General features: G+C 44.6%; 1 protein-coding gene across 1 annotated transcript in view; it reads left to right on the top strand.

The window, feature by feature from the left end:
- The window catches only part of LOC311105019 (uncharacterized protein), a 78,428-nt gene that overhangs the window by 39,982 nt on the left and 19,674 nt on the right, over positions 1 to 18,772 (top strand). The window contains exons 4-13 of the mRNA XM_084147000.1: positions 429 to 455; positions 660 to 934; positions 1,902 to 2,156; positions 2,929 to 3,330; positions 4,233 to 4,368; positions 5,232 to 5,404; positions 8,387 to 8,453; positions 9,119 to 9,169; positions 9,336 to 9,594; positions 10,184 to 10,298. Of these exons, the coding sequence (XP_084003126.1) occupies positions 429 to 455; positions 660 to 934; positions 1,902 to 2,156; positions 2,929 to 3,330; positions 4,233 to 4,368; positions 5,232 to 5,404; positions 8,387 to 8,453; positions 9,119 to 9,169; positions 9,336 to 9,594; positions 10,184 to 10,298 (1,760 nt within the window). The remainder of the gene's footprint in view (positions 1 to 428; positions 456 to 659; positions 935 to 1,901; positions 2,157 to 2,928; positions 3,331 to 4,232; positions 4,369 to 5,231; positions 5,405 to 8,386; positions 8,454 to 9,118; positions 9,170 to 9,335; positions 9,595 to 10,183; positions 10,299 to 18,772) is intronic.

Below are 18,772 nucleotides of genomic sequence, written 5' to 3' on the forward strand. Positions count from 1 at the left end.
TCAGCCTTGTTTCCTCTTGAGCATGACCTCCTTTTTGACCTGTGACTTCACCCAAACATAGAGCCATTGTTTGATCATTCCATGGACTGCAAGGTACCACAGTGTTGGGTTAAGAGTTTATGATCTGGCTAAACAAACAGTTTCTATTCATGGTGCTGTTAGGACTTGCTTTCTGTTATGTGTGCTGCTGCTTTGATCTGTCGTTTTCAGTGTCCCTTCTTCATCACCCTCTACTCTCTGATCCATGGGGCTTTAAGTGGATTTGTTTATTCTCTTGCTTGTAATACATGAAGTTAGATCAGTCATCATATTTGATGTTTTTCTTGACACGTTTTAATTCGTTCCTGCCTTGAGGAAGATTACTAAAATGATTTCATCAGTTCCATCACACACATGAAATACCAACTTTTTTAGTTTCTTCCATCTAGGTAATGAGTCTCACCTGTCAGATTCAGGTAAGAACTCCATCATTCATTATTTAATGATTTTTCATGACTTAAGTTGTTGATACTCAATCAGTGAAATCCTCAGTATAGAGCTGAGGCTGGATCAAATAACTAATATTGGTCCAGTTACCATGGCTACAATAAGCAGGAAAAGGCACAGGGCGTTGGGGAAGCGGACACTCAGATGCTATTTGTGCTGTGATTGGCTGTTAGATGTGTGGCAGTCGTACAGCGCCACAGAGAGCCTGAGGAACGGCGACGTCACCACTTCCTCCCTGGCCGCCAAAGGCTTCAGGAGCGTCAGACCCAATCTGCAGGACAAGAGGTCTCCCACACCAGTGAGTCTCGTGGCTGGCGTTCAGTGTTTGTTTACCCCACAGTTGTTTTCCTCCCAGCACTGCTGTCTCCTGTCTCATGTCTCTTGTCCCTGCCTGGCCTTTTCCTTCAACAGGAAATGGAAATGGAAACGCCCCTGGTCTCCGGACTGCGTCTGAAATAGTACCCTGCCTATAGTGCACTACTTTTGACGAGAGCTCTAGTAGTGCACTGTATAGGGAATAGTAGTGCACTGTATAGGGAATAGGGTGCCATTTGGGACGTATCCCAGGTTAATTAATGGTTTAATTCAACAGCTGACGTCATTCATTGATCTCCATGAAGAACACTGATAGTCTTTTTCTGATGTGTTGTATTGTTTTTTTGTCGGTACTGATATAATTTTTCCATTGCCGAGCTTGAATGATCTATTGAGGCATCAGAAAGGCTCTGGGGAGCCCTTGAGAAAAGGTTCTGTTTTATCTGGAAGCTGTTGTGCATTCTGTACTGCCTATTGCTTTTAGCTGGTCAAGGCCAGGCATCGCTGCTAAACCGAGCTAGTTTTTGTTTACAAAACCACTCTCTCAAATGGACTACTTGTTGACATATAAGGGCAAATGCACTGTATAACCACCCAACCTGTTAAGGTTAGAGAGAATGTTTGCTGCCATAAAAAACATTCTGACTCAGACTCAGATCGCTGAGAAAAAGCTTTCTCTTTATAGAGTATATTTTAATAGTCACAGTACAGGGATTATTTGTCTCAACAGAAGATATTACAATGCCTTTAATAATGGATTTGTATGTTGTCGTCTGTCTCTCTTCTGTGAATGTTTTGGAATGCCTTGGCTGAGTAAGGCCCCACCTCCTCCCAGTCATAGCTCTCACCTGAGCCCTGTTGCCAGTTCCCCCCCACCCTACAGCCCTCCTCTGCCTGGACCTGGTGAATGTTCCTCACTGGTCCTTAGGCACCGGTCCCACTCCTCAGAATCCATGTCCTCCTATTCACACTACCCAGAGAACACCTCTCTCAATCCCAACACCAGGTTAACTATACCAAGCACCAGTAGCTCCTCCCAAACTGTCCACAGTCAACCACAGGGATCCGACATGGTCTCCCCAAGACTAACCCCGTTGCAGGCTACTGAGAGCGCTTACCCCCCTGGTGCACAGTCACACCCCCACCATGAGCCTGTCATTAAAGACAAGCCACCCCTCCCCCAGAGAGAGAGACACACCTCCTCCCTGTCCATCCGCATCACCCCACCCACCCCCCTGGTGGTCACAGTGCCCCTGCTCTGCCAGTACCCCCTCCCCTCAGCAGGGCCCCTGTGGACAGGACCCCAGGACACAGGGACGGCTCTCCTGCTCTCGCCCCCTGCAGGCCGACAAGTGGTATAAACATTTTCTAGTTTTTACTGACTGAACCATCCCATTTTCCTCTGTAACATATCAGTACCAGACACTCTTCACTAATCATTAGAGTAGTTCATAGTAGCTAGGTTCTCCAGCACTGGAGTTATTTTTGTGTCTGACAAGTAGTTTATCATTTCTGCCCTGGAGGACTCTGAGGTTTGAATAGCTCATTAGCAAGTGATTATGGTAATTCGCCTTTGAAAATTATGGATTTATTTATGATAACCCTTAGGAAATTGCAAATAAATGATTTGCATGTCTGTGTCTGAGATCTCGTCCTTGCATTAATGCACCATTACTATATTTCTGCAGCAAAGGATTTTGTACGAAACCAAATGTGTTATTATTACAACTGGATCAGTTCCCCAACATTAACTAGGAGACAGTACCTTTATTTCTACTCTCAGGAACCAGAGCTCCACCTGGCTTTACTCAAACATCACCTCTTCTCTCTCTCCACCTGCCATCTCTCTCAGGAACCAGAGTTCCACCTGGCTTTACTCAAACATCACCTCTTCTCTCTCTCCACCTGCCATCTCTCTCAGGAACCAGAGTTCCACCTGGCTTTACTCAAACATCACCTCTTCTCTCTCTCCACCTGCCATCTCTCTCAGGAACCAGAGTTCCACCTGGCTTTACTCAAACATCACCTCTTCTCTCTCTCTCCACCGCCCATCTCACTCTACGAGCCGCCACTGCAGTGTATGTGCTGTGTTTCACTCTTAACTCTTCTCTCCACATTCAACTCTAGCTTCAGGTCCCTCCGAGACCGCCACACAGGCAGACATCTCCTGAACTGACACTGCCAGCCTACCAGCCCCCCCTAAACAGGCCCTTTCATATCCATCTCTCATCTGACCCCTCAAAGTCCCCCAGCCTCCCCCCACCAGTCCCGGTGGGCCCCCGGACCCCCTCCCTGCCCCCCCAGGGCCCCTCCACCCCTGAGCCCAGCCAGAGCGGGGCCACCTCAGTCCTCAGCTGCTCCTACAGTGATTTGTCCACTGCCGTTCTGGAGGAAGAGCTGCAACACTGTGCCCTGCTGTGTGCCACCGACAGGAGCTCCCAAACGCCCTCGCCCACCCTCAGCCAGACGTCGGCCATCACCGACAACACTGCACTCACTGCCACTACCTCTACCACCGCCGCCGCTAATGTAACTATTCACCTGCTGTCTACCTGACCTGAGCTCACCCCTCTCCCTGTAACCTCTCCTCCCTGACTGTTTCAAATCTCTCTTCTGAAACGGGCCTGAGTTCAGTCCTGAGACACTAACCAGACTCCATCCTCTTGGGTTGATTGGTTGATATTCTCTCCCCTCTCTTCACCTGATGTGAGCTGTTGTGCCTCTCCATCCTAAACAGCAGCTAAACAGCTCCTCTGCTTTGTCTTACTGTATTTAATGCTTTCTCTCAGGTTAAGGACTAATGACATTAGTTCCACAGCTTCTCCCTACTTACTATAATCGATCAATGTTATAACACAATATCTGAATGTGCCAGACACTATGGGTTCATATCATGGTTTTATTATGGCCCATTATGTTACGTCTTCCCTTGTTTTCCCTTACCCAACTAACAGTTACAGTAGGTGGAAAGCAAGTCAACTACAGTGTAACTAAACCATACTTACACCAACCTTCTTAATTCCATGTTTGTGGATGGTTATTCTATTTTCCCTTTACTGTGTTGGTACCATTTTTAATGCTGTCCTTTTTATAATCAACATGACAAATAACCACACACTGTTTGTCTATGCCAAATTCTCTGTCCCTGACTTCTTTAACGGCGATGGATTGGATTTCAGTCTCTTCATTTCTTTCTTTCTTTCTTTCTTTCTTTCTTTCTTTCTTTCTTTCTTTCTTTCTTTCTTTCTTTCTTTCTTTCTTTCTTTCTTTCTTTCTTTCTTTCTTTCTTTCTTTCTTTCTTTCTTTCTTTCTTTGTCTGTTTGCTGAGCTACTGATGATGATACTATTGTATATTCATTAATTCTCTCTCTCTCTCGCTCTCTCTCTCTCGCTCCCTTTCTCTCTCTCGCTGTCTCTGATGTGTCTCTCAGAACTACATGACAGTGAATGGGAACAGAGGGATCACGGGTAGCTCCTACAGTCACCTCCAGAGGCCCTTCTCCCCCATGTCCTACCCCCCTCCTCCCTCACTCAGCCTCGGCCTCTTAACACAGGCCAGGAGTGCAGGTGAGTACTGCTTGATAGCTCTATCAGTTTACTTCCCGTCTTGAAACCTGCTGTAAATCAGTGATTGACTTAGACACACACACACACACACCTCTCTAAGGTCATTTGCCCCTTGGCAAAATAGCTTCAGTCTACAGTGCAGAAGAGTGTAGCCTGTGCAGGCACTAGTAAGCCTACAGCCTCTCACTCACTCCCATGGCTAACTGAGTGTGTCAGTCCTGCTGGCGCTCTCATGCACTAATACACCTCTAACTAGAGAAGAATCACAGCCCGACGCTAGCTGGAGCATCTAGGTGCTTTGGCGTGTGTGTGAGAGAGTGAGGTAGAGAGCGAGGGGGAAGAGGGAAAGAGAGAGGGGGAAGAGGAGAGAGAAGAGAGGTGGAGCTCACGGCTCATTGAGGCGCTGGTGGGGGTGTGTGCTCCTGGTTCGTCTGCATCCAGTGATCTCTGTAATCCCGGTGGCCAAGTGACGCGGATTAAAGCCTTAATCTGAGGGAGGGGATTAGAGTGGCTGAGACCAGGCTCTCTCTCTGTTTTTTTCCTATCTCTCTTCACTATTATCGTCTCCTGGGAAGGATCTAGTTCAACATGTTTCTAATCACTCCTATATACTATAGGTCCTAGAAGAGATAAGAGATGTGTTTTGCTCTGTGTGTGTGGGGAGGAGGTTTTCTTTACCAGAGAGTGGTTGGTTTACCCAGTCTTTACCCACCAGTGTTTACTGTTTACCAACCTCACTCCCTGTCTGTCTGTCTGTCTGTCTGTGAGATGACCTGGTCTGCAGTAGTGTAGAGTCTCTTCTTTCCCACTCCTCCCTCCTCCTCATCGTTTCTCTCCTTCCCCATGGCTCTCCTGTCTGGCAGAGGTCCGCTCCCCAGTCTACCCCCGTATGAGCCGCCCGCCCCCCACCACCCCAGCAGAGGAGGGGTACCAGGAGGTACCAGGAGCCCCAGGGGGTGGCGAGGGGGGGAAAGGCCCTCACTACGCAGGCATCGGCCCCGTGGATGAGTCTGGAATCCCTATCGCCATCAGAACAGTGAGTTGACAAAGCCTGTGTCCCAAATGGCACCCTATATAGAGAATAGGATATATAGGGAATAGGGTGCCATTTGGGACACACAGAGTATACTGCTACTAGACTAGAGCATGGGGCTTGTCTCTATTTCATACCCCTACTGCTAGGTTTGACCATTCAACCTGGATTTTACTATACTCAGGATTCACAAGGCACTTGAGGTGCTTATAGTACTTGAATTTGGCACCCTGAAATTCAAATTCAGACATTTTCTCAAGTCGGTACTTGAAAAGTGCTTGAATTAAAATGAGAAGAGAACAGAAAATGATAAAATATGTTAATATGAAAAATATTAGAAAAATGTATTGGGCTTGCAAATTAATTTCCAGGCAGACTACCGAGTTTTATTTCCTCACATGTTTTGCGCTCTGGTTGTGAGGCGAGCTCGCTCATTCCACTCACACTGCCACTCAGCCAGGCAGGTACAGAACTGACTGATTCAAGCCTGCCTGGCAGGATATTGATGTTTATGAATGGGTTTTGCCAGACCCAACCAGGTTTTGCCGTTTACGCACCTTTTTATTTTGTTAATTATCGTTTACCCACTTATTATTGCGTTCCCAGTGTTGATCAACGCTCAGAAGGCTTCTTGATCTGAGTTCTAATCGTTGATCAACGCTCAGAAGGCTTCTTGATCTGAGTTCTAAGTTGGCAGAGCATGGCGCTTGTAACACCAGGGTTGTGGGTTCGATTCCCACGGGGGGGCATGGGGGCCAGTATGAAAATGTATGCACTCACTAACTGTAAGTCGCTCTGGATAAGAGCGTCTGCTAAATGACTAAAATGTAATCGTTGATCAACGCTCCGAAGGCTTCTTGATCTGAGATCTAATCGCGACTACCTCTGCGAACGAGTGGAATCATGAATGATTCATGTATGCTCGTTATGTTTGCGTGCTCCCCCGGATTTGCCTTGTTAGCAGTGCATTCATTCACCACTCTGTCCAACGGGAAACTCTGCCCACAACATAGGCCGACAGGTGAAACTAACTACCTCAGCCCAGACCTACAGTGGCAAGTAGCAAAGAGACGCCGCGACAGTGGGAATCCTTTTAACATCCCTTGACTCCTGCTGTGTCAACAGACATCCTCCAAACAAACCCCCCCCCTCTCGGGGAATGAGTGTACAACTGGTAAATAGTCGCTGATATTTCAGTCAGATGTCTAGCTAGCTAGGTAGCTCAAGGGCTCTGGCTATTAGCCAGTTAGCTAGCTATAACTAAATGGCTAGAAGGATGAAGTTAGAAGCTAATGTTGAACGGAGCCTGACCTCAGCAGGAGCAGTTGACTGAAATTAAGCTAGCTATAATCAAATGATGGGCTACTATAAGTTCTCATAACAAAATACATTTTCTTTACAGTGAGACAGACACTGGTGAGACAGTCTGCAATGAAGGAGGCAAAAGAGATACACAGAGAGAGGAACCATTGAAGCAAGCAGGGAGAGAGATTAGTAGCACAGTGGTTCCCAAACTTGGGGTCCAGGACCCATGTGGGGTCCCCTAAAATGTAAATAGGGTCCCCTGAGAGAGTCTTTAATCTTATCAAACACAATAACTTGTTTCTCTTTAAATGGGTATAGAACATTTTAGAGTCAACTAAGGGCCTTTTACTCTGTCAGAATTCACTGTCATGTCGTTATGTGTTGGGACAGCCTGTGGGACTTAACATTTTGTGAAATATAAAGTTAATTTAAATATAAAGACAATTTAATATTATTCATACTGAACAAAAATATGAACGCAACGTGCAACAATTTCAAAGATTTAACTGAGTTACAGTTCATATAAGGAAATCAGTCAACATCATCAGTCCTGACTTACCACTCATGTATGTACATTTACATTTACATTTTAGTCATTTAGCAGACGCTCTTATCCAGAGCGACTTACAGTTAGTGAATACATATTTTTTTATACTGGCCCCCCGTAGTAAATAAGTAGTGAAACACGTATTATTGAGGAGAGCTTGTGAGGTAGTGATGAATAGTAAGTAAGTAATTTTTTTCTCATGAGGTTGTGCCGATATACTGCCATCTGGTGGCGACTAAAAACAATTGCATAATAGGAGCTATTACAAATTGATGGCCCTTGAAAATAAATATTAGTGCTTGAAAAAGTACTTGAAAGTCCTTGACTTGCCGCTGTCTGTACGAACCCTGTACACTGTATTTGTTTGTATTGTCATGATGTGGGGTGTATTATGCAGTTAAACTAGACTAGAGATGGAGCTTAGTGCATTAGGCCTATATCTTGTTTTGTATTGATAATCCATTAGGGCTTCTCTGCCAGCTTGTGGTTAAGGATATTTCAGGAAAAAAGCTATCTTCTGAGCAACAGTGTAGCTTTGGTTCTCTCCCACCACCAGAGAGATTTTTGCGTAGATGAATAGAGGCTTATGTTGGTGTAAAACACAAAAGGTCAAATGTTATAGTGTTTTGTTTAAATCCAGGCTCCCTTGGACGCACAGTGCAGGTAAATGCCTGGGCCCTATACACCATGACTGTGTTTCTAATCTCCAGTCAATGCAGGTCATCTGTGCCAGGCCGTCCCAGGACTGTATTGTGGGAGGAGAAATTGATTTTCTGTCCCTGGTGTGTTTTATGTAGCCCTGGGAAAAAGCATGCCAACTGAGGTCAGCTTCATTGGCAAGCCTGCAGACAATTACTATGGCTGCGTCCCAAATGGTATCCTATTCCCTTCATAGTGCAATACTTTTGACCAGGACCCTGTAGTAGTAATGTACTATGTAGGGAATAGGGTGACATTTCGGACACATCCTATATCTCATTGTGTAATGGTAACCTGATCTAATACATTGATATGTACACTAATAATGTGGATGTCTCTTTGTGTCCACATCTCACTACTGTGTTTTGTGGGTGTTATTTTTGGTAAAATGGTGCAGTGGGGGTTTATGATTTTGTTGTATGTTTTTCTTAAAGACCGTGGACAGACCAAAGGACTGGTATAAGTCCATGTTCAAGCAGATTCACGTGGTACACAAACCAGGTAAGAGCTCATTTCCATAATAACTACAGGATGTATTTCCACCTTACCTATCTCTCCACTTGGCCAGGCCCTGAGGAGAAGGGATTCTAAATGGGATTGTTATAGTGCTATTGTGACATTGACCTCCATTGAACTACATACATAGAGAGAGAGCTGACAACAGCTGACGATTTGACAATAGAGCAGCTTTGCTCAGCAGTCTGCAGTTTAGAGAAATGTCATTACTGGGAATCTGACAGTGCAGTTCCTGCATAATGTGAGCCAGCTAGTGTTGACCCCACAGGGATTACACAGTTCACTGGGTCACACACATTGACAACAATGACATACAACCATATGCTTCATATTTTTTTAATTATCTCAGCAACACCTGCACACACTGCATTGGTGGTGCCTTTTGTAATACCCATATTGCATTGGAAAATATGTTATGAGCAGTCATTGGCTCCTTATAGCAGCCTATACAAATATGATAATTCCTGTAATATATTCATAACGCATTACACATAGATGGTGTTACCATTTTCTTTGACTACAGGTAGAATCGTCTTACAAAGAGAACAGCTTAAGAAATGAATCAATGTATGAAAACAAACAAAACAGTCATTGCTTACACGATGAGTTGGAGTACACTGCTAATCATCTTACTTTGGTGTTTATCACAGAAAATGAACATGCGGACCCATATAATACCACCCACACAGTAGTGAATACCGGTAAGAAATGTATTAAACATTTCATCACATGAATCACACATGAATCATAAGTATTGTGTGCTGAGTGCCTGGAATATGATAGAGATACATATGTCACAAATTTCACCATTGAATTCATGCCTACATTCTGGATTGCATCTGTCGCATGCATCTGTTGTTATTACAGATAGCCGTCATCGCTCAGCCCCAGACTATCGGCCAGCCAAGTCATTGCAGACCAATGCTCCGCCCCAGACCCACACGTACCGGCCAATGACCAAGAGTGTGTCCGACAACGGCATGTGCAACGTCTTCAGGAACACAAATTCCTTAACCTCGCCCTCACCCGTGCCCCCCACACCCCCTCCCATACCCTCATCAGCACATGTTCGAGACAGGGAGCGCGAGAGGGACAGAGGCACAGTAGACAGAGGCACGGTAGACACGTAAGACAAAATTATATTAAAATTCCTTTCAAGGGCCTCCTGAGTGGCGCAGTGGTCTAAGGCACTGCATCGCAGTGCTTGAGGCATCACTACAGACCTGGGTTTGATCCCAGGCTATGTCACAACCGGCCGTGACCGGGAGTCCCATAGGGCGGCGCACAATTGGCCCAGCGTCGTCCGGGTAAGGGGAGGGTTTGGCTGGGGGGGACTTTACTTGGCTCATCGCGCTCTAGCGACTCCTTGTGGCGGGCCGGGCGCCTGCAGGCTAACTTCGGTCATCAGTTGAGCAGTGTTTCGACCGACACATTGGTGTGGCTGGCTTCCTAGTTAAGCGGGCGGGTGTAAAGGAGTGCGGTTTGGCGGGTCATGTTTCGGCGGACGCATGACTCAACCTTTGCCCCTCCCGAGTCCGTTGGGGAGTTGCAGCGATGAGACAAGGTCGTAATTGAAATTGAAATTGGGAGAAAAAGGGGGTAAAATAAAAAAAATATATATATAAACACCAAAACTAATTAAAATGATTTGGCATGGTAACTTTTGGAACAAGTGGGCCAGTACCTAATAAAATGTCTCTGTATCCTCTAACAAGAAACCAATATGGACCCCCTGACAGAAAGGTGGACACCAGGAAATACCGTGCAGAACCTCGGAGCATCTTCGACTATGAACCTGGGAAATCCTCTATTTTGGAGCAGGAGAGACAGGTAAGGCCAGTCAGTCGCCACTAAACTCATCCCAGCAAACCAAAATTAGTTCTGTGAAAGTTCCCAGAACATAACACAAAAACTGTCTAGTTGTGCTGATAAATATATAATGTTTGTATAAAACATTTGGCTGGTGTTCCCAGAACAAATTTAGTCTGTTCTTTACCTGGAAAAGTTTGGGCAGTGTTCTGTGGTGGTTGTTACAGATGTTGTGTACAACATTTTAGTGAATGCTAGGAGAACATTCCAAGGATATTTAATTTGAAACATACAGTACCTTCGGAAAGTATTTAGACCCCTTGACTTTTTCCACATTTTGTTACATTATAGCCTTATTCTAAAATTGATTAAATATTTTTTTTTTTTAGCAATCTACACACAATAACTCATAATGACAAAGCGAAAACAGGTTTTTAAATTTTTTTTGCAAATGTATTAAAAATAAAGAACAGAAATACCTTATTTACATAAGTATTCAGACCCTGTGCTGTGAGACACAAAATTGAGCTCAGGTGCATCCTGTTTCCATTGATCATTTGGTATTTGGTATTTTATTAGGATCCCCATTAGCTGTAGCAAAAGCTGCAGCTACTCTTCCTGGGGTCCACACAAAACATGAAACATGACATAATACAGAACATTAATAGACAAGAACAGTTCAAGGACAGAACTACATACATTTTTTTTAAAGGCACTTTTTGCACATTTCTGCAGCATGGAAGGTCCCCAAGAACACAGTGGCCTCCATCATTCTTAAATGGAAGAAGTTTGGAACCACCAAGACTCTTCCTAGAGCTGGTCGCCATGCCAAACTGAGCAATCGGGGGAGAAGGGCCTTGTTCAGGGAGGTGACCAAGAACCCGATGGTCACTCTGACAGAGCTCTAGAGTTCCTCTGTGGATATGGGAGAACCTTCCAGAAGGACAACCTTCTCTGCAGCACTCCACCAATCAGGCCTTTATGGTAGAGTGGCCAGACGGAAGCCACTCCTCAGTAAAAGGCACATGACAGCCCGCTTTGAGTTTGCCAAAAGGCACCTAAAGACTCTCAGACCATGATAAACAGGATTCTCTGGTCTGATGAAACCAAGATTGAACTCTTTGGCCTGAATGCCAAGCTTCACGTCTGGAGGAAACCTGGCACCATCCCTACGGTGAAGCATGGTGGTGGCAGGATCATGCTGTGGGGATGTTTTTCAGTGGCAGGGACGAGGAGACTAGTCAGGATCGAGGCAAAGATGAACGGAGCAAAGTACAGAGAGATCCTTGATGAAAACCTGCTCTAGAGCGCTCTGGATCTCAGACTGGGGCGAAGGTTCACCTTCCAACAGGACAACGACCCTAAGCACACAGCCAAGACAACGCAGGAGTGGCTTCGGGACAAGTCTCTGAATGTCCTTGAGTGGCCCAGCCAGAGCCCGGACCTGAACCCGATCGAACATCTCTGGAGAGACCTGAAAATAGCTGTGCAGCAACGCTCCCCATCCAACCTGACAGAGCTTGAGAGGATCTGCAGAGAAGAATGGGAGAAACTCCCCAAATACAGGTGTGCCAAGCTTGTAGCGTCATACCCAAGAAGACTCGATGCTGTAATCGCTGCCAAAGGTGCTTCAACAAAGTACTGAGTAAAGGGTCTGAATACTTATGTAAATGTATTATTTCAGTTTTTTATTTGTAATAAATTAGCAAACATTTCTAAAAACCAGTTTTTGCTTTGTCATTATGGGGTATTGTGTGTAAAAACAATTTAATCCATCTTAGAATAAGGCTGTAACGTAACAAAATGTGGAAAACGTCAAGGCATCTGAATATTTCCCAAAGGCACTGTATAATTCTTTTTTTTTTTTAAGTGTTATAAAAAACATTATTTGAATGTTTTTGGGATGTTGTCATCCTAATGTTAGATAAATCCCAAACTAGAACTTAATGGGAATCTTAGTTATGTTCAGGGAATGTTCCTGTTTTGCTGGGACGACATTTGAACTCTCCTAAATGACCTTTGTTGATATCACTCCTCCTAGCAGGTAATTAGCAGTGGACTATTTCAGCAGCAGACCATGTGCCCTGCAGGGTTCATCTCATTAGCTGAGCTGTTTGAAATGCACCATTGTTCTGAGGCACTTACGTGGAACAGGCCCATAGTTTATTTTGTGGCAGCAATTCATTTCAGTGGCAGTGCAATTAGACTACCAAAGGTATTTACTGTTTTCCTCTTTCCAGTAGGGGACAGTGGGGTAAGTTGGGCCATTTGTTACATTCAGCATCACTCCGTCAAGGGAAATATAGTATTATTTCTAACAAAGATATCTACATATATTTCAGGATGTTGTGTATCCCTGGAAATAATTCAGAATTAATGTAAACATTACAGTTTTTAAAACATAGCTTGTCCCAAAAAAGTGGTCTCTTAGCACAACTTACCCGGGTATGGGGTAAGTTGAGCCGCGGACAGGGTAACTTAAGCTGCCTACAAATTTCTGTACTGAATGAAATATTACCACTACCTATTTTAAACCATGTCTGTCTTTATTTCCCAAACACAACTCAACACATTCACAATCGCTTTTTTGTCTTTTAATCATTTTAAGTATCTTTTAACAAAGGCTTAACACTGAACAAACACTTTGTACTTTTCTAAACACTTTTAACATAGGCTAGACCCTGTTGTTACCTCATATCCAGGTCGTCATTGTAAATAAGAATTTGTTCTTAATTGACTTGCCTGTATAAATAAAGGTGAAATAAAAAATGAAATATAGCCCAGCGATAATGCCTTGCATTACGCCTGGGAAGAAAACGCTTCAATTTGCTAAATTTGCCATCGGCTCAACCATTGGCTCAATTTACATTTTAGTCATTTAGCAGACGCTCTTATCCAGAGCGACTTACAGTTAGCACATACATTATTTTTATCGAACCCACAACCCTGGCGTTGCGAACGCCATGCTCTACCAACTGAGCTACATCCCCTGCCGGCCATTCCCTCCCCTACCCTGGACGACGCTGGGCCAATTGTGCGCCGCCCCATGGGTCTCCCTTACCCCAAGGCAAACATTTTGACTATATTAGCCCACAAAGCTACAAGGATGCACTTTCATGCTAGGTTTAGGACCTCATATTGAAGCTTATAGAGACCCCAACTGATGTAATGAACAATCTTAAAACTGCCTACGTTGGTTTAGATACAAGCATCATGAAACCTCTTAACACAATAAATTAATTTGACTTGATAAAAATCTGTTTTTTGGACCTAACTTGCTTACCACTTTTTCCATGTGGTTTCTTCCTTCACAGACTCCATGAAATGATGATCTCTTCCTAAATATTTGGTCAAATTATTAATTTTGTATTCCTAGAAACAAGGGTGGCTCAACTTACCCTTTACCTCAACTAAACCTTGACCTCAACCAGCCCTTTACCTCAACCTACCCTAACCTCAACTAACCCCAGTCTCTCCTAAGCTATATTACCTCAAAGCTTGCTTGAGACTGCGGACAACTACCATTGCAGTTCAGACTGAGGGTCTGTGTTATTGCTTTCAAGAAGTGTATTTGTCTCTGAAGGCTGAGATGATTCCCAATGAGTGTTGCTGCAGTGCATTCAGGCTCTGTTTCTCAGTGACAGTGTACCCTACTGCTCTGTGGATAGATCAAGGTTCATGTTGTAAATGTAAATGTTCATGTTGTAAATGTAAATGTAATGTTGTGGTGACTTACTGTCCTCTGCTGGTGTGTTCGTGAGGTTACCTTGTGAATGTATGAATTAGGCTGGTTACGATGGTTTGAATCTTAAGCAACCTGCCTACACATTGTTTGAAGTACAATAGACCAACATAGCTACTGTAGTAGGTCAATGCTGTGTGCTGGAAAACGTTGGTAGAGCATGGGTGAAGTACGCATTGTGGTGCTCATATGAATTTCCTTTCTTTTTCGGCTTGAGATCAATGACTACTTCTCACTTAAAACATAGTTTTTTGTTTCTAATTATATATTACTTAGTACCTTTTTGCAATTGTTTTCCCAATGTTGTTGTTCATTTGCATCCATTTTACTCTGCTGTTTATCATGGATCATTCTCACCCTTACTCTGTCTGTGTTGATTCTCCTCCTTCCTTCCTTCATCCCTCCCTCCCTCCTCTCCTCTCCTCTCCTCTCCTCTCCTCTCCTCTCCTCTCCTCTCCTCTCCTCTCCTCTCCTCTCCTCTCCTCTCCTCTCCTCTCCAACCTGTCAATCCAGAATACTAGTAACTCAAACCCTGCTGAGGTAGATTTAGAGGATGAGCCTTGGTATAAGTTCTTTGCTGAGCTGGAGTTTGGACGTCCGGTAAGTGAGGGCCTCTGTGGTTCTCTCCGTTAGCCGGCGCCATTAGGTGCTAGTGTATCGCCCCCTGGCTGCGGCTGCTAGCACTGCAGCCCCATGGTGGGGAATGTGTGGCCCTGTGCTAGACGTGTGCCCCAGTGGGATGAACGTGTTGTGCACTATTAGCATAATAGCATGTCACAGGCGTCCCAAATGACACCCTATTCCCTTTATAGTGCATTACCTTTGACCAGGGTCCATAGGGCTCTGGTCAAAAGTAGTGCACTATACAGGGAATAGGGTGTCATTTGGGACGTAACCACAGTGGTTGTGTTTGTTCCACTGATGAGGAAAATGCTTGACCTCTGTCTGAAGAGAGGCCAGAAATAACTGGCTGAAATGACTGGCTGAAATGGCTGGCTGAAATGACTGGCTGAAATGGGCAAAAAATATATATATAATTGACAATGATGATGATGTCGGTCCTCAGATGGGGATTGAAAATGTTATATTTCTGCTCAGTTCATCCAACATTTTAGCAACGTGTTGTGCCACCGACCTGTGGTGTGATTAGGCTTGTCGTTGTTTTACATGCTTGACTGGACCTCACTGCAGTAGGGTAGAGGCTGCACTGTTCACTGATGTGGAACGCATGTTTGCAATGATGTTGTCATTTAGCACAAGAGTGAATCACATGATCTATGGTGTGTAAAACTGCTTGTCATATACTCTTTGGACCTGCCTCATAGCAACCACTTGAGCACTCTGACAGCTTTCACCACAGAGATTGCATTTTCAATGTTCATTTGATTGCTTATGCATGTTTGACAGTAGCTTTTGATAGATCTTATTCATCCTTCCTTTTCTTCCTTTTGCTGTGTTTGGTGTGTGTGTGTGTGTGTGTGTGTTTGTTCACATTTGGACAAGCATTCACAAGTGTTTATTTCTTTGTACACACAAGAGTTGTGTAGGTGCAGGGCTTAGTGTGTGAGTGATCAGATCCTCTGATCTATAACCATGTAACTCTCTCCACATGTTCCTTCTCATTATGCCTCTGCCTCCTCTTCCTCCTCCTCATCTCCTCATTCTCTGCCTCTGGATTCAGCCTCCTAAAAAACGTCTGGATTATATAGTTGAGGTAAACACCATGCCACTGCATGCCTGTTATTCAGCCCCTACTGTTTCTGTGGAGAGTTACAGCAGCAGCAGTACATTAGCAGTAGCAGTAGTACTAGAAGTACAGCAGTAGTAGTAGAGGTACAGCAGTAGTAGTAGAGGTACAGCAGTAGTAGTAGAGGTACAGCAGTAGTAGTACAAGAGGTACAGCAGCAGTAGTAGAGGTACAGCAGCAGTAGTACAAGAGGTACAGCAGCAGTAGTAGTAGAGGTACAGCAGTAGTACTAGAGGTACAGCAGCAGTAGTAGAGGTACAGCAGCAGTAGTAGAGGTACAGCAGCAGTAGTACAAGAGGTACAGCAGCAGTAGTACTAGAGGTACAGCAGCAGTAGTACTAGAGGTACAGCAGCAGTAGTACTAGAGGTACAGCAGCAGTAGTAGAGGTACAGCAGCAGTAGTAGAGGTACAGCAGCAGTAGTAGTAGAGGTACAGCAGCAGTAGTAGTAGAGGTACAGCAGTAGTAGTAGTAGTAGTACTAGAGGTACAGCAGCAGTAGTAGAGGTACAGCAGCAGTAGTAGAGGTACAGCAGTAGTAGTAGAGGTACAGCAGCAGTAGTAGAGGTACAGCAGCAGTAGTAGAGGTACAGCAGCAGTAGTAGAGGTACAGCAGTAGTAGTAGTAGTAGTACTAGAGGTACAGCAGTAGTAGTAGAGGTACAGCAGCAGTAGTAGAGGTACAGCAGTAGTACTAGAGGTACAGCAGCAGTAGTACTAGAGGTACAGCAGCAGTAGTACTAGAAGTACAGCAGCAGTAGTACTAGAGGTACAGCAGCAGTAGTAGAGGTACAGCAGCAGTAGTAGAGGTACAGCAGCAGTAGTAGAGGTACAGCAGCAGTAGTAGAGGTACAGCAGTAGTAGTAGTAGTAGTACTAGAGGTACAGCAGTAGTAGTAGAGGTACAGCAGCAGTAGTAGAGGTACAGCAGCAGTAGTAGAGGTACAGCAGTAGTAGTAGTAGTAGTACTAGAGGTACAGCAGTAGTAGTAGAGGTACAGCAGCAGTAGTAGAGGTACAGCAGCAGTAGTAGAGGTACAGCAGCAGTAGTAGAGGTAGTACTAGAGGTACAGCAGTAGTAGTAGAGGTACAGCAGTAGTAGTAGTAGTAGTACTAGAGGTACAGCAGCAGTAGTAGAGGTACAGCAGCAGTAGTAGAGGTACAGCAGTAGTAGTAGAGGTACAGCAGCAGTAGTAGAGGTACAGCAGTAGTAGTAGAGGTACAGCAGTAGTAGTAGAGGTACAGCAGCAGTAGTAGAGGTAGTACTAGAGGTACAGCAGCAGTAGTAGAGGTACAGCAGCAGTAGTAGAGGTACAGCAGTAGTAGTAGAGGTACAGCAGCAGTAGTAGAGGTACAGCAGCAGTAGTAGAGGTACAGCAGTAGTAGTAGAGGTACAGCAGCAGTAGTAGAGGTACAGCAGCAGTACTAGAGGTACAGCAGTAGTAGTAGAGGTACAGCAGTAGTACTAGAGGTACAGCAGTAGTAGTAGAGGTACAGCAGTAGTAGTAGAGGTACATCAGTAGTAGTAGAGGTACATCAGTAGTACTAGAGGTACATCAGTAGTAGTAGAGGTACATCAGTAGTACTAGAGGTACAGCAGTAGTAGTAGAGGTACAGCAGTAGTAGTAGAGGTACAGCAGTAGTAGTAGAGGTACAGCAGTAGTACTAGAGGTACAGCAGTAGTAGTAGAGGTACAGCAGTAGTACTAGAGGTACAGCAGTAGTAGTAGAGGTACATCAGTAGTAGTAGAGGTACAGCAGTAGTAGTAGAGGTACAGCAGTAGTAGTAGAGGTACAGCAGTAGTAGTAGAGGTACAGCAGTAGTAGTACTAGTAGTAGTAGTAGTACTAGAGGTACAGCAGCAGTAGTAGAGGTACAGCAGCAGTAGTAGAGGTACAGCAGTAGTAGTAGAGGTACAGCAGTAGTAGTAGAGGTACAGCAGCAGTAGTAGAGGTACAGCAGTATCAGTACTAGAGGTACAGCAGTAGTAGTAGAGGTACAGCAGTAGTAGTAGTGGTACAGCAGCAGTAGTAGAGGTAGTACTAGAGGTACAGCAGTAGCAGTACAGCAGTATCAGTACAGTAGTAGCAGTACAGTAGTAGAGGTACAGCAGCAGTACAATAGTAGCAGTACAGTAGTAGCAGTACAGTAGTAGAAGTACAGCAGTAGCAGAAGTACAGTAGAAGTACAGCAGTAGCAGTACAGCAGTAGCAGTACAGTAGTAGCAGTACAGTAGTAGATGTACAGTAGCAGGGGTACAGTAGTAGATGTACAGTAGCAGGGGTACAGTAGTATAAGTACAGTAGAATGAGTACAGTAGTAGAAGTACAGTAGTAGAGGTACAGTAGTAGAAGTACAGCAGTAGAAGTACAGCAGTAGAAGTACAGCAGTAGAAGTACAGTAGTAGCAATACAGTAGTAGCAGTACAGTAGTAGCAGTACAGTAGTAGAGGTACAGTAGTAGAAGTACAGTAGCAGAAGTACAGTAGTAGCAGTACAGTAGTAGCAGTACAGCAGTAGAAGTACAGTAGTAGAAGTACAGTAGTAGCAGTACAGTAGTAGCAGTACAGTAGTAGCAGTACAGTAGTAGAAGTACAGTAGTAGCAGTAGAAGCAGTACAGCAGCAGCAGTACAGTAGCAGCAGTACAATAGTAGAGGTACAGCAGTAGGAGTACAGTAGTAGAAGTACAGTAGTAGCAGTACAGCAGTAGTAGTACAGCAGTAGAAGCAGTACAGTAGTAGAGGTACAGTAGTAGAAGTACAGTAGTAGAAGTACAGCAGTAGAAGTACAGTAGTAGCAGTACAGCAGCAGCAGTGCCCCAACTGGCGCTGGAAGTACTCTCAGGAAGGGCTGAAACTACCCTCAGGAAGGGCTGAAAGTCTATTTTACTCCAAAGAACACAGTCACCCATTGTTTGTTTTGTTTTTCATTTTCATAGCATTTCATAGTCATGTCATTGATTCATAGCAGTAGCTTAACAGGCAAGTCAGTTGTTAAGGCAACAGCCATTGT

Source organism: Coregonus lavaretus, assembly GCF_964263955.1.
Source record: "Coregonus lavaretus genome assembly, chromosome: 29".
In the NCBI taxonomy this organism is placed as follows: Eukaryota; Metazoa; Chordata; class Actinopteri; order Salmoniformes; family Salmonidae; genus Coregonus; species Coregonus lavaretus.